The sequence below is a fragment of the Nyctibius grandis genome, chromosome 19 (genome assembly GCF_013368605.1).
Source record: "Nyctibius grandis isolate bNycGra1 chromosome 19, bNycGra1.pri, whole genome shotgun sequence".
NCBI classification, from domain to species: domain Eukaryota; kingdom Metazoa; phylum Chordata; class Aves; order Nyctibiiformes; family Nyctibiidae; genus Nyctibius; species Nyctibius grandis.
Genome location: NC_090676.1, coordinates 3,462,144 through 3,476,587, shown reverse-complemented (window position 1 = coordinate 3,476,587; position 14,444 = coordinate 3,462,144). Strand labels below are relative to the sequence as shown.

The window sequence follows — 14,444 nt, the reverse complement described above, 5'->3', positions numbered from 1 at the left end:
ATTTCAACTAAATGAAAATAAATGGGAGGCTAGAAACTGAGGTGAAAGAAGATTTCAGAGCGCTGTGACACAGTAGGTACTCTGCTCTGGTTCAGTGCTGTTCCTTTAGCATTAGGCCAGGTGGCATTTTTACCTACAGATCCCAGCCCAGATCTACCAAGGATGAGTAGGAATTTAATATTCATTAACAAGAAATCAGTTTGCACAAAGAGGATGGACTTGTTCATGCAAGTCAGGCATCCAGCCGTGTACCCAGAACCTGCAAGCATCCCACACATCTAACCATTGTGTAAAGCAGGTCCTGAGGGCCCACGTTTGCAGTGCACAAGGGAAACTAAGTAGGTTTATGCTCTGGAAAACCACCACAGGAAAAAAACCCACCTCCTTTTGAGAGGAGTTTTACTCTGAAAGAACAGCAGCCTGTTGGCCAAGGGCTGCAGCGTCCAGTGTGTGTCGTGCCAATGAACACCTTTACCTTGGAGCTAGAAGAGCCTGGCAAGCACAAGTTAATCAGTTCAACAGAGGCCAGAAAAAATGGCAACTTGGGCAGATCCCATTGTAATTGCTAGAAAACTCAAGAGGTACTTAAGGCCCCCAGTAAGCTATCGATCTGCTCCCTTGCCTAGACACATCTCACAGTGACTACAAAACACACCTCCAGCCTGGCCCAGGAGCTCAGCTCACAATCCTCTTCATTTCCTTTCTATCTTCCTGAGTTACCAATGAATGCAACTTTTGTTGGTGTGTTTTTTTTTTTTTTCTTTTTAACCCCAAAGGGAGATGCACTTTAAGCAGTAACAGCCTGGAGCTCTCCAAAGCAGGAAGTTTCTCTCCTCGGTGGCAGAGGTGGATGGATGTAGGTGTTCCTTGCCAGTGACCAGTGTGTAGGGGAGGCTGTGTGTCCCCTGTACAGCAGTGCCATGAGGTTGGATCAGCGACCCCAGGCACCGCCAGACCTAATTTACCCCTTAAGTAGAGGCTTTCACACATAAATCCCATTCCTGACTAAAATGAGAATTACATACCTTTAGGGGTGTAAATCAAAACTCCCTGCAAAGCTTCAGCCTGAAACTCTGCTGTTCTCTAGTGTCACCGGGGCCAGCAGACTGTGGGGATGGCGGGGGGAGAGGGGGATGCTACCCAGCCACCTTCTCACCGCAGTCATTAACCTCAAGCAAGCACCGGCACGAAGCTCCTGCTCTCGCATGACTGCAAGCATTCCTCTCCACAGAGTTTATCATAAAGCACCGACTATCCATAAACGTCTCTGGGAAGGGCTGGCCTGGGTTCACCTCCATGCAAGGAAGATGTCAGGCCCTGGCAGGAAGCCAGCCATTCATGTTTCTTTAAACCTCCAGATTTTTGTCAGCTCTGACTCAAACGACCTTCTTGGAAAAAAAAAAAAGACAACTCTTCCATCACACCCTTTCCTCCCCTCCACCCACTGTGGCAGCAGGATCACAGGGGACAATTCCCATGGTGGCCATGAGTCACGGTCTCCTGTCCCCCCCGCCCCAGCACAGCCCCTTTGCAGCAGAGGCACTTTGCTGTTTCCAGCGGGTCCGAAGGCTCCAGGCAGGAGAGGAAAGAGCTCGGAGCTGAGCTGCAGTGGGGCAGTCTCAGGAGCCGCGGTCACAACATGGGCCTTTGCCCTCTGTGCCAGGCAGAACAGGATGGCCAGTGCCAGGGACAGATCGTCCAGCAATGCCACACCACACAGTGCTCTCCCAGAGCATGGCACCCTCCAATTCTTCCACCCTGCAAAACCCAGACCTTGCTTCATCACAGCACCACGATATTGCATTTTGCAGCAAACCCACGCAGTGGCCTGGCCATTCATCCTAAACATACTGAAGCTTTAAGCACAAGGTCATGATTGAAAGCAAGCAAGAAAAAAAACATTCCTTCTTCATACTCCGCTCCCCAGCATCTCCTAAAATCCATTTAACTTCCCTCCTTGAAGCCACCTGCCATATTTCTGGCTCCCTGACCTATGTCTGACATGGGAACCCTCAGCAATGTTTCCTCCCCTCCCAGCTTTTCACCCCATCTGTTCTGGAAAGAAACAACCATCCCTCCCCAGGGAGGCAGGAACAGACACGGCACCAGCAGAAGCAATTCAGATCTGACCCCCCAGCAGATAATCGGACACAACCTCTTCCCATGCTGTGGTGGGAGCTCTGATCCGATGAAGCCGTTAAGATTAGGCACTGCTGGCACTACGATGACACATTGCGAGTGTTTAATACCCTCACACCAGGCCTGAGCTGTTCTTTAACTTATTTTCTGGCTGTGAATTATATTCTTCCCTTTGTCCTTCCCATAGGATTTTAACATCCCCGTGAGGAGAGCAAGCTCCCAGGCAGCCAAAGCAAAGACCAACAGGCTGCTTAATTAACTGCCCCTCTCCCAGTTGCCACAGCCTTGCCAAATGCTGGGGAAACCTGATTCCGGCTGGTAATTAAGCACTGAGGGCTGGAGAGGGACAAAGCAGGGAAGCACAGCAGCGAAGGGAGGGGGCTGACACCATAACCTCCTGTCCCAGCACCACGCCATCAACACCAGAGCTCCATCCCCCCAAGGGACAAAAGCTTTTAGTGGCTGCCAGTCCCTTAAATTAAATCTTAATCGGTCCAAGAGCTCCCTAGAGGGTTACGTGGAGCAAGGAGAGGCCTTGTTTGCCAGCCCTGCTCTCGGACATGCCTCTGAGGGTGTTACCTGCGCTGCTCCACAGGTATCCAAGGAATGTGCAAAGCCTGGCTGCCAGGTACACCGGCCTCGTCCTGCACTCGCCCTGCAGACCTTGCTGGGTCCCAAGAATTCCTCTTTTCATCCTCCATCCTTTCAACCAAGCCTCAACTTCAAAAGGAGGAAATTAGCGATTCTGGAACATTTCATCTTGTTTCTATTGCCTGACCTACCGAAACAAAGGAGGGAAAAGCACAGAACTGACTCTCACCAGGAGCATAAACCCATTATTATACCAATTACATACAACAATGGCATGTATAAAGAGGAAGCCACTAAAAATGGGCTTAAGTTTTAGGTTTGTGCTCCTATTGAGACCAGCTGGGCAACCACTCACTCTGCAAAGGTGTGAGGTAAGCCGAGGGATCTGTAATTCCAGAGAAACCCCCCCACCACGTGAGGCAACTGCAAAACCAGCACCACACGTGCAAGTTCTGCCAACAACCTTGCAGCAATGATGGTGCAGCCTCATCTGCCAGGGTACTTAGAGCAAACAGAGGGGCTTGGAAGAGGAGGGCAGGAGAGAGAAGGTGGAGGCTTTGCCCACACAGCTGTAATGCGATGCTGTGCCCCGGGCGTTAGGAGGTACTTTGCTGGTGCTGTGTACAGTACAGCTTTAGAGAGCTGGTACACATGGGGGAGAACAAGTTTGTAGAGGTTGAGAGGCTCCAAGCGAGTGCTACAGCAGGACAGGGAGCGGATCAGAGACAACACCGGGGACTCAAATGTGTGTCTGAGGCATCTAACAGAAGGGTATCATCATCAATACATCCCAAGTATCTATAGCTGTAAATTTCAAGTCAGATGCCTTACAAACAGTGATGACAAATGAGCCTTTACTCCACCCAAGAGGGTGGAAAAGCCACCTGCAAGGTCAGTGCAAAGCTTCAGCGCCCGGCAAGGCTTGAAATCACTGCAGTTGGTGCAAACTCCCAAATAAAAGTGCAGCGCACTCAGCCCCTGAAAGGCTGCCCGAGCAATGGCAGCAGCCGCGTTTCCTATACGAGAGGTGAGCTGTCCACAGCTGCCCCATCTCACAGCCATCCAGCCAAGGAGGACCCAAACTGGCCCTGTGGTGCTGCAGGGCTGCTAGCAGAGCCTGGCCAAGTGCAGCAGAGGAGGTGAAAGCTCATCCCTACCTGCTCCTGGGGGCACTTCAGTAGTTAACTGCTGAACTGTCATGGAGTACAGAGCAAATGCCCCAAATCCTGAATTACAAGGGCTAACGGCTGCCAGCAAGGAGCTGGGGCTGCTCCCAGGGACAAGGCTGCACAGCACAGTGGAGGAAGGGGTGTCCAACAGCCGGAGCGATGGCCCCATACCAGAAAGCAGACCCACAGCCCTCCAGGTCTGCTGCAGCTTCAACCCAGGCATCGTTGCTGCTGCTTTCCTCTAAGCTGAGGCAAGCCTGGGAGAATAACCCATTTCCAGAGGGATGGTTTTGCGGATGAATAGGAGCAGCAGTGGGAGCTGGCAGCCAGAGCTATTACAATGTTAATTCCCTTTCACTTGCCAGCATTAAAGACCAAACATCCATTGTCATTCTTTGTCTTTTATAGGAAGATCTTCAGCACGGACTTGCTGTTTTGAGAGATTTAAACGCACCAGTTAAAGTTTTACAGCACGACCTTAAGTTCCTCAGGGCTGTATTTTCGTGTCCTGGGATGAAGCCTGGCTAACCATCCCTTTGGGAAGTCAGGTACCCTCTTTAGGGCAATGGCACCTGCATAGGGCACAGCAGGATCCCGTGAGTGACTCAGCTTTTAGGGATAATCTAAATACTAGCACCAAATAGCACAGACTGCAATTAATACCACAGACAGACAAGAGGTTTTCCCTTCCAAGTTTTAACCAGGGAGTCTCCTGCCCTGTCATTAAATGAGCAGGTTTTGTCTCACCCTGAAGGACTTCAGAAGCAGAGAGGCAGGTCCTTGCCATCAATGTCTACACCACAACCAAGCCAGAGTTGGGTTACCTGTCCAAGGTCCAAAGTGACGTTGACCTGGTTGAACTCCAGCCCCCGGGAGAGAGGGGGGCTCTGCCACCAGCGCTCTGTCCCGTCGATGGCGTTTGTTATGGGGTGGGCCTTGTTGCTGTTTGCAGAGGAGCAGATGTCGCAGTACTGGCCCTGTTGGAAAGTACAAAAATAACATTTAACTGTAGCCGGAAAAACATGGCACAAAGCAGACAGGTATCACAGCAATTCAGAAAATATAGGGTGTAAGCCTGTTACTGCAAATCAATACACAAACTTTTTGTTTGCACCAATTTAGGGCATGGATGGAAAAAGGAACACGACAATGCTCAAGGACCCCACAACAACAACCCAGTGTAGAATTTGGGCTGCTCTAAGAAGCATCTCTTCTGTATTTCAGATAGGCTGAGTGTTGGCAAAGGGAGCCAGACACAAAGAACTGGTCGTCAGATGCAGAGGAGTAGGCAGAGGGAGAAGCTGCGCTGCAACAGGGAGCAGTAGCTCAGGCTCCAGGGCCACCAGCTCCTCTGCTGCGGCTGCCACTCGCTCCCCAAGATCCTGACCCTGACCATTCAGTCACTCCTATGGACTCAGACCGGCAGTTCTTCTGCCCAACTCCCTGCAATCTGTTTCTTGTCAACCCATTCATCTCACAAGTACAGTCCTTTCAGCTACATTTTCAAGCTTAACAGTCCAGCAGCCAAGTTCCTTTTGCTGGTGATGCTGCAACGCGAGGCCAGCAAGGGACAGCCCCTGCTGTCAGCTGGCCAGGGACCGAGCTGCAATCACTTTTCTGCCTCACTTTTTGTGGTGCGGGTGGCTTTGTCAGCTCCATGGACACGCTGCCAGAGAAAACAGCTCTGCGACTTTAACAGCACCTCCTGAGCAGGATCAGACAAAGACCTGAGCTGTTAGGGGCCATTCTTTCCTTCCCATTTAATGCACAAATGAATCTGACCCGCTCTTAAGGAAACCTGCAAATAGCCCTGAAAATTGGCAAGTTATTTGTTTTGTGGAGCCACTGCTCTGTCACTTAAATTGCTGCTACAACAGCCTAGAAGGGAACTCTGTAACAGGCAGTTTTCCTTCCAAAGGCGCAGCTATCCCCAGGCAAGCACACTGCCCTCGCCTGTCCCAGCTGCAGCCATATTTAATATTATACCAGGTACACGATCTCACGACAGGCAACCTCCTTCCCACGTACTCCATGGGCATCCCCACAAGGGCTGAGCAAGACAGAGCTGTTTCAGAGGGTGTGATTTTCCAGATGCCCCAAACTCTGGGGGAAACTCAGTGCAAAGGAAACTCAGATTTCACAGCATTCTTCCCCACAGCCATGTGCTATGTTATTTGCAGGCAATTATGCAATGCAAATTGTCCTGAACAAGAACACAGTTTAATTAACTCCTCTAGAAATATGAAAATAGCAGATGGGCAACCATAACACCAAGGAAAGGGGCAGCTGAAACCACCCAGGTTGTCCTGACGCCCATGCAGGGAGCTCCCGGCGTACAGAGAGGTCAGGCCAAGGCTCGTTGGAACACGCACAGAGCGAGGAGGGAGAACAGACCAGATAAAACTGACCCAACTCTTCAGCTCAAACCTTTAACGGGAACCGGTGCAACAGGTTGTGTGGAAATTTCTGCTGCACAAAACACAACACTGAGGAGGGGGGAGAAGCGAGGCAAGGTTACAAAATAGGGAGAAATAACAAAAAAATTAAAGTTTTTTCATACTTTAAATTCTTGCCACAGATGTGAAAACCATTTGAACCCAAAGTTCACACTGACCGGCGACAGTCAATCCAAGTTTAATAAGAGGGGACTAAAAACGAGGATCAGCTGCTCCACATTTTTAATGCTGCTGTTATCCCTCTCCACTGCTGCACTGTCTGCACGCATTAGGGGCTGGTTAACACGCCAACAGCTGAACTAAGTTTGCTGTTAAAAGTGCAATTAGCCCCTCTGATGCACCAGTTGCTCATTAGTTGTTTCATTAGAGCCAGCCCTAAACCCGATGAGAATCATTTCCAGCTTTTCCTATTTTAGAGCAACTTGGGCTCCTATGCAGGTCTCTACAGGGAAGAGGGAAGTTCTGACATCAGCAGAGGATTTTAATTAAAAAGCATTTGTGAGCCACAGGCTTAGCAGAGACAGCAGGTTACAGAGCAGGAGAGGCGTGGACATCACCAAGGTACACCAAAGAGAGAACTTCAGCAATGCAAGAAGCTGCGAGGCAGCTCAGAGAACATAAAACTGCCACTATCAGAGCAAACTGCAACGGGAGAGAGATAAGGAGGAGGTCTGAATGGAGGGCAGCTTCCAGAGACCGCCAAGGCCTGATCCTGTTCCCGCTCAATGGGAACTTTGAAGTTTCCTTGAGCATAAAGACCAGGCTGGCACCCCGCTGCACGGCTCGCCTCGGGGAAAGCAGATGGCTTTGTCCTGGTTCATCTGGCCCTGCCATGACCCAACCTCTGCTCTCCTCACCTAATTTATCAGAAAACCGCAGGGAGCGTGACCCAGCCTGGGCCGCTGGGGATGAGGTACGGAAGGCAGGAAACAGGGGGCAAAAAGTAATATTTCAGACAAGGGAAGTGCATGTGTGCGAGCTGTTACCGGGGCTGTCCTTGCAGATAAGTAACTGCTCACACTGAGTTAAGCAGGTGCTGTCTCACCAGGTGTCCTTTCCACAGCCAACAGCAGCTTGTCCTAAAAACTACACATCTTCAGCTGCAGTTAAACCACTGAAGTCCAGTGCTTTCATATATGTAAACATAGAAGAGACACATACAGAGGGGTACCACACCAACCCGCAGAGAGCCCGGGGCCGAGCCAGCTCCCCCCCGCCACGCACAAGAGATGCCACGGGATGAAGCAGCACTGGGCCAGGCGGTCACTGATGACCACAGGGTATCAAAAGAGCGTGCCACTTCATTCAGAGACACCCAGGTGTGAAACAGCTTCAGACCTCATCTGTTACCAGCTCCTGGAGGAGCGAGAGGACGAGACCCCCGGTAAGCACCAACACTGCTCAGCGCTGCAATTCAGCGTGCAAACAGAGCAAAAGCAGCACTGACTGAAATCCACACGGTTTGCTGCACATTTTTAAATTCTAAGGTCTACAATTGCTTCAGTTAACCCTAGGAACTTCCCTTATTGTTATACAACTAATCTGAAATGAAGCAACCACCTACAACCCTGCCTCACTCTAGAGCAGGGTACAACCCCTGCCAGGTCTCTGGACAGCCCCCAGGCAGCTGGGTGGGATGGGGAACACGAGCACACGGCTATGCCTCTGCAGAGCTGTCTCTGGCTTGGAAAACAGTTACAAGCAGCTTCAGTAAAGCTTGATCAGAAAAATAAACCTATAATCTCTCTTTTGCCTCATCTTCAAGACATTATCATCAAGGTAGGATTGCCCACGCTGATTAGAGAGTGGGACAAGGGAAGCAACCCTCCACGGCGAGTCCCTTTCAGCACACCTCAGCATTGCTGTGCATCACATCCTTGCAGACTGAAGAGCCCCCCACAGTTAGAAATGCTGTCTTCTGCCAAAGAGCCCTGAATAAAGCAAAGGAAACTCCTTGAAAAGGTTTAGAGCCTTCCCACAAGCGGTGCCAAAACCACTGCAAGTGTCTTTAGGGCAGCATTATTTCAGAAAGCTTAATGATTATCGACATTTTAGGACAATCACATTTTAAAGTCAATGAACTCCTTTTCCTGAAAGTCTCCTACAACATCAAACGAAAACGAGCAGAAAACAGAGAACTGACAGAACTCATTGACTAGATGATGGTATTAATGTTTACTCTCGGTCTTTAGTCAAGCAAACATCCCTTCACCACCACAGCACGTGGAAGTCTCTTGAAGGGTCCCCAAGATGCATTCTTCCAGAATTCCTGACCAAAACCCCCTTTACACCACAGCCACACTGTGCACGAGCAGCACTGGGCAGGTGAACTAAGAAGAGAAGGGACGGGACTCTGGTGGGACACACGGGCAGCGAGGACGTGCACGTGGAGTGCATTATTGTCGTTTCAGTCTGCTCAAATTGAACACTTCCCTCCCACCTCCCTCATTGCTTTAGTCACCGGGGGGTGCCGAAACCCCTAAAGGGGATGAACTGGGAACTCTGACCTCCGCTCGGATGCCTCCTGTTTCCTCCCCTCTCTTTTAGGTGCTGCCTGTGGTCTTGGAAAGGAGCCACTACAAAAGGATTTTTCTAAAGCTTTCAGACTGACCGAAGAGCACTGGCCTGGGAAGTGGTGCTCAGATCAAAGCGACCCTGTGCCAGAGCTGCAGAGGGGACAGGAGGGGGTCACTGCACAAATCTGCGGCCGAGGAGCCCCGTTTGGCAGCGGGGGAAAGCCGGGAGGATGCACACACCCTGCGGTGCCCGAAAAGGGCTGTGCCTGAAGGATGAACCACAACTGCCCCCAAGGCTGGTACAGCCCAAAGGGTTTATTTTAGCCACGAGCATCCTTAGCACAGCGTGTGCTAAACAAGCAGCGTGGCCAGATGTAGAGCGATAAATGAACACCCACATTCACCAGCTTTTCTGAGCAGTTTTATCCTCCCGGTTTTGCTTGGCAGATCATACACACTTGTTTGCAAGTGCACACAGCAGCAGTTACTTCTTTACCTTTCCTTACTACCTTTGCCTCACTGTATGTGCAACAAGGTCCCTATAGTCTCCTGCAACTAGTACATAAAGCAAAACTTGTTCAAGTTACATTGTTTCACAGTGCAGCAAAATGAAACAGATCACTTCAAAAGGTGGCAGAACTCAGAGGAGGGTACGTCAGCTTCTTGCCATCCAGTAACATCTTCAACAATTTCTACTACATACAGAGCAAAATTCCACGTCGCAACCACACAAAAGCCAGAAAATTCCTAGTGCAGCACCAGCTTGGGAGAATGTGGCCAGAATGAGCAAAATGCTTCAGAGATCATCTTATAACAACACCCCCCCTACCAAAAGGCCAAGAAAGGCTCAAGTCAAGAAACTCACCGTTTTCCCTCGCTCTTCCTCGCTGTGAGGTACAACAGGGACAATCCTACTGCAACAGGTGAACTGGTGCTGTGGACCCCATAAGCAAGGAGCAGACAAGGCTGGCAAGCAGCAGCTGGCAGCTCCCTGGCTAGGCATTTCAAACCAGAGCTGCTCTGCCCAGCTTGGGCTGCCCTGAGGGGGGCAGCGGGTCTGGAGTTCCTGCAACTAAAACTAGTGTTTTACGAGCCTGTTTACAACCGTTCTTTCTTCAAGAGAACCACAGCTATTAAACTGCACAGCAGCTTTTACCATCTACATTCCCGGCTGCAAGCTCCCTCTGGTCTGCTTAAAATGGGACCCCTGAGATAAGTCACCTGACTTTTGCTCGTAAAATTCACCCTCTTATCTGTCTCCTCTGCTCATCCGAATGCCCCACTGAACACACAGGGAATGGCGGAGTGAAGACCCACAAAGGTAAATGTTATCACGTTTATCATACATCCATCCTCTGACCGGCAGAGGAATTTAGGAGCAGGTTTGCCCAGGATTTTGTAAACATAAAGAACAGACAACTTTAAAAATAATGCCATGGGAACTCTGCAAGCCGCATTTCACATGTGCGACTCCTGGTAAAGCTGGGAGAGAAAGAGCACATGTGCCTCATCGCCCCAGTGCTCCGGGGGGCTTCGGATGGGCTCCCGGCTCCGAGGCACGGGGGGATGCGCTGGGGACCAGCCCTGCCGGCCCTCCGCCCCCTCCCGGAGCACCCCACCGCTAACCCACCCCCTGCGCAAGGTCTGGCTGCGATGGCCGGGCAAGGGGGGATGTGTGGGAAAACACGAGTGGCGGGGGGGCCGTGGGGCCCCTCGCACCGCTTGCTCCCCCCGCTCCGAGCTGCCCCACTCTTCGCTGGGGCCTCTGCCCTCCCCGGCGACCCCGAGCTCTGCCTCTTCCCGCACCAACGCCCGCAAAGCAGGGGGGAGACGGGGGAGCACAAAGGGGGGCTCGGACCCTTCTGCACACACTCCCACCACCCCCGAGAGGGTCTGTGCGTGCCCCCCCCCATGCCCCGGCCGTACCTGGATGGTCTGGTTGGGGTCTCCCCCCGCCACCGGCCCCCCGACCAGCTTGCAGTAGAGATCCTCCACGGCTCGGCGGCTGCCGGCGCCCGCCGCCTCCTCGCCGCAGGTGGCGGTGGCGGAGATGCGGGTGCCCTCGGCCAGGTTGAAGTAGGGCGGGTGGAGGCTGTGCCCGTTCACATCGCCGGGGAAGGAGGCGGGCGGCCGGGCGGCGGCGGCGGGCAGCGCCAGCAGCACCAGCACCAGCACCACCAGCAGCCGCGCACCGCCCCGCTCCGCCGCCCTCGCCATCTTCACCGGGGGGCGGGCAGCGGCACCGACCTCCCCCCGCTCCGCTCCCGTCCCGTCCCGGCACTGCCCGCCGCGCCGCCGCGGACGCGCTTCTTGTGGCCCGGCGGCGGGGAGGGGCCGCCCGCCCCCTGCGCGGCCCCGCCGCCCTTAACCCTTTCGCTCGCCTCCGCCACGGGGGTCCTCTGCACTCCCCCCGAGCCCCGCGGGAGAAGAGGCCAAGTGGGGTGAAGTGATGCCCCCCCCCAATAAAGGGGGTTGGATCCCCAGGGGAACAATGTGCCCATTGTATCTGCGGGGCTGCGCTGCCTCCGCCGCTTTCGCTGGGGTTTTACTACGTTAAACTCCCATTAACCGATAGATCGGTTTATCTCCAGGAAAAACTCTATTACTAATTAACAAAAGGCTCCACAAAAATCCAGTTCACTCTCCTTGCGGTATGCTGTTGGGTCTCATTAAATTTGGACAGTGAAAATTCACTTCCACTTTCCCCGGAAAGGCCGGCTGTTGGGGAAAGGCTTTGCCTCCTCACCCGAGGGGGAAGGAGGCAGCTCAGCAATAACCCAGCCTTCTCCCATCCCTCTGCTGCCCACCGACAGTCCCTCCACGGCGTGACTTACAAGGACACACATGCTGTCAGGTCTTTATATACTACTGGGGGGAAGACACCTTACAGATAAGAAACTGAACGCATTACAAGAAGTTGTATATAACAATACATAAATTAACTCATCAAAACACTACTTGATTTTCTAGCACAGACAGACTTTCTAAATCCAAGAATTAAACGGTACACACAAAATGTTGTGCCTGAACTGGCCAATACTGTTTCTTTAAACTAAGAAGACCCAGAGCAGACCGACAGAGATCAGCTCTGGACTCCATACAGTTGGATTCCTCCGGTATTTGAACCCCACAGGAAGCAAAACAAGCTCTTAAGCGTGTCCAGGTCTTCACAGGCTGCTGCTGGGCATTTGCTTGGTGCCTCATCATCCTCTTTGTTTCTCTTTTGTGAACAGCCTAGCAGGAACCAGCCCTCTTGCAAAAGTTACTGTCTTAAATATGAAAAGCTCTTTAAAAAAAAAGCATTGTGGTGCGTGCAGTTCAAACACGTCACCCCACAGACTGCATTCACATATGGCGTGTACCTGGCAGGCTGTGCAATTACACCCATTGCAGCGCTTTCAAGGGCCTCTGAAAGATCCCTTTTACTGTATCTCAAGCACTGTACGTGGCCTATCATATCACGATATATTGTAAGATTACCGTACGGCAAGAGTGGAGCCCTGGTCACGGCAATGCCCTGTGCTGCAGGCAGTCGGACACTCACAGCCCTCCGGCCAGGTGCTGCTCAGGAAAGCTGGTGGGTCCCAGCATGGGGAGGTAGAGGACTGCAGCCCCACATGCCCTCACACCCAGGGAGCCATCCAGTGCCAGCGGTTTCTCTTCTGGCACCGCGCAGTGGGAGATGGTGTTAGCGTGACATCAGGACTTGTGAACGCAGGGTGGTGAGCGGTGCCTGGTTCCACATGGCGAGGAAGCACTGGAGCACGGCCGACAAGCCCATTCAGTTAGAAAGACTTCCTAAAGGGCTTTCAGGCATCTTTTAACTCCTTCCTGCTTGTCAGTCTCTTCGGAGATTTTTCCCCTGGTTTCTCCACTTAATGCAAGATCTTATCACTCAGCAGATGAATGTATCCTTTAAGAGCTAAACAGAACCTTTGAAAGCAAATTCTCATCAAGAGAACGGGTAGTCTTTGCCCTGTAAACCGTGCTTGAAAATGGGTAGCTTGCCCTGGGGGAAGTGGAACAGCCATCTCTGAGTACACGGGTGCTCTGCAGTAATCGTTAACTCACATGGTTATGTATGGGAGACCAATACTCCACAGGACAGGAATTAAAACTTCCTTAAACTTCATCAAATGCCATATTTAATTAGCTGCTCGTGCACCATGGCTCCTGTGAATATGTAAAAAGAGTTAACAAGGAAAGCAGGGCACAGATTAGGAAAATCGCTTTCTCCCACCCCCACAAGAGAGTTACAAGGCAAACCGCTTGGGCCCCGTCTAATACCTGTAATCCCTCTAGTGGTAACGTAATTAATCACCCCTCCAAATTGTAATTAAGGGAAGTGAACAATCCATCCAGAGTGAAATCCCAGTTAGCATGTGGGTTTTGTGGCACGGACTCAGGAGCACCATGCAGAAAAAATGACCCTTCTGCAGCCTGAACCGGCCTCCAGTCAGCCGCAGAGCTGCTTCGCAAGGGCAGGTTGAAGACTGAACACGTACTGAGGCTACCTATACTGAGGGGGTCTGAGGTTTTCCCAGAAGGAATGGAAATGGCTTAAAGAAAGAGGATTCTGAGGGTTTTTTTTCCAGCACAGAAAGAAAGGGGTTTATAACATAGCTAAATAACCAATTTAGAGGTCAACCAAAAAGTTGAGGTTAACAGCTTGAACTCCTATCCTGATGCCATCTCTGGTCAGCCACACTCGGGAAAACAAGACATATTTGCTAATCTGGACCGGACACAAGTCCCATCTAGTCCAACATCTCATCTGAGAGTGACCAGCAGCAAACATTTCAGGTGAAAACCCCCATGGGTGGGCAAGGAATACTCTGCTCCCAAAAAAGATGTCCCCTGATCTGTAACAGCTAGAACTTAGCTTAAATAGTGAAGCCTTTCTTCCATTTAAGAAGCTTTTCTAAGCATTTACTTCAACAGCCCTGGACATTTACCATTCATCTTATTATCTGCTCTGATCCTTCTTTGAATTTTACTAGTTTCTTGAGCTTAGCAATGATGCTTCTTGGCTCGGCTTCACAAAGCTGCTGGTCATAGTGACACACTCTCAAATAGGAGGTGTTGAAGCAGAAGAGACTTTTCTGTTTAAAACCAACCCGCTACCAGTGAATGCAGAAAGAACTGAAAAAAAAATCCAGCCTGTAGCAATCCTGCTCCAATCTTCTCTGAACCTACATGTCGCAACACGACTTCAGCCATGCTGCTATCCATCTGCAACCGTTAAAGGCACCTGAGTTCCACTGAAGTTTTTACTTTTGCCTCCCAAAACACTGCAGGACCATGACCCAGAAGCTGGCACCAGTGACCGCAAGGTCTTTCTTCAAGCAAGCTGTAGAATGACAGCGGGGTTTGGGGCGTGTGGAGGGACAGGAAGAGCTTAAAAGAGATGCGAGAACAAATTCAATGTTTGGGCTCCCAACAGCTTACCTTGATGAGGGAACGCAGTTCCTAAATCTGAACAAAGATTCAGCAAATTCCAAGCAAGAGTGTTCCTGTCTACCCAGACCCTTTTAACCTATTGCAGAAGTGCAGGGAGGTGTCCCACAGACAGA

At 51.3% G+C, this 14,444-nt stretch overlaps 1 protein-coding gene across 1 annotated transcript in view; it reads right to left on the bottom strand.

Moving 5' to 3' along the window:
* The window catches only part of LAMA5 (laminin subunit alpha 5), an 89,644-nt gene extending 78,556 nt beyond the window's left edge, over positions 1-11,088 (bottom strand). Inside the window, exons 1-2 of the mRNA XM_068416017.1 lie at positions 10,798-11,088; positions 4,724-4,876 (exon numbers count right to left, since the gene is read on the bottom strand). Coding sequence (XP_068272118.1) covers positions 4,724-4,876; positions 10,798-11,088 — 444 coding nt within the window. The remainder of the gene's footprint in view (positions 1-4,723; positions 4,877-10,797) is intronic.
* Between the last annotated feature and the right edge of the window lie 3,356 nt (positions 11,089-14,444).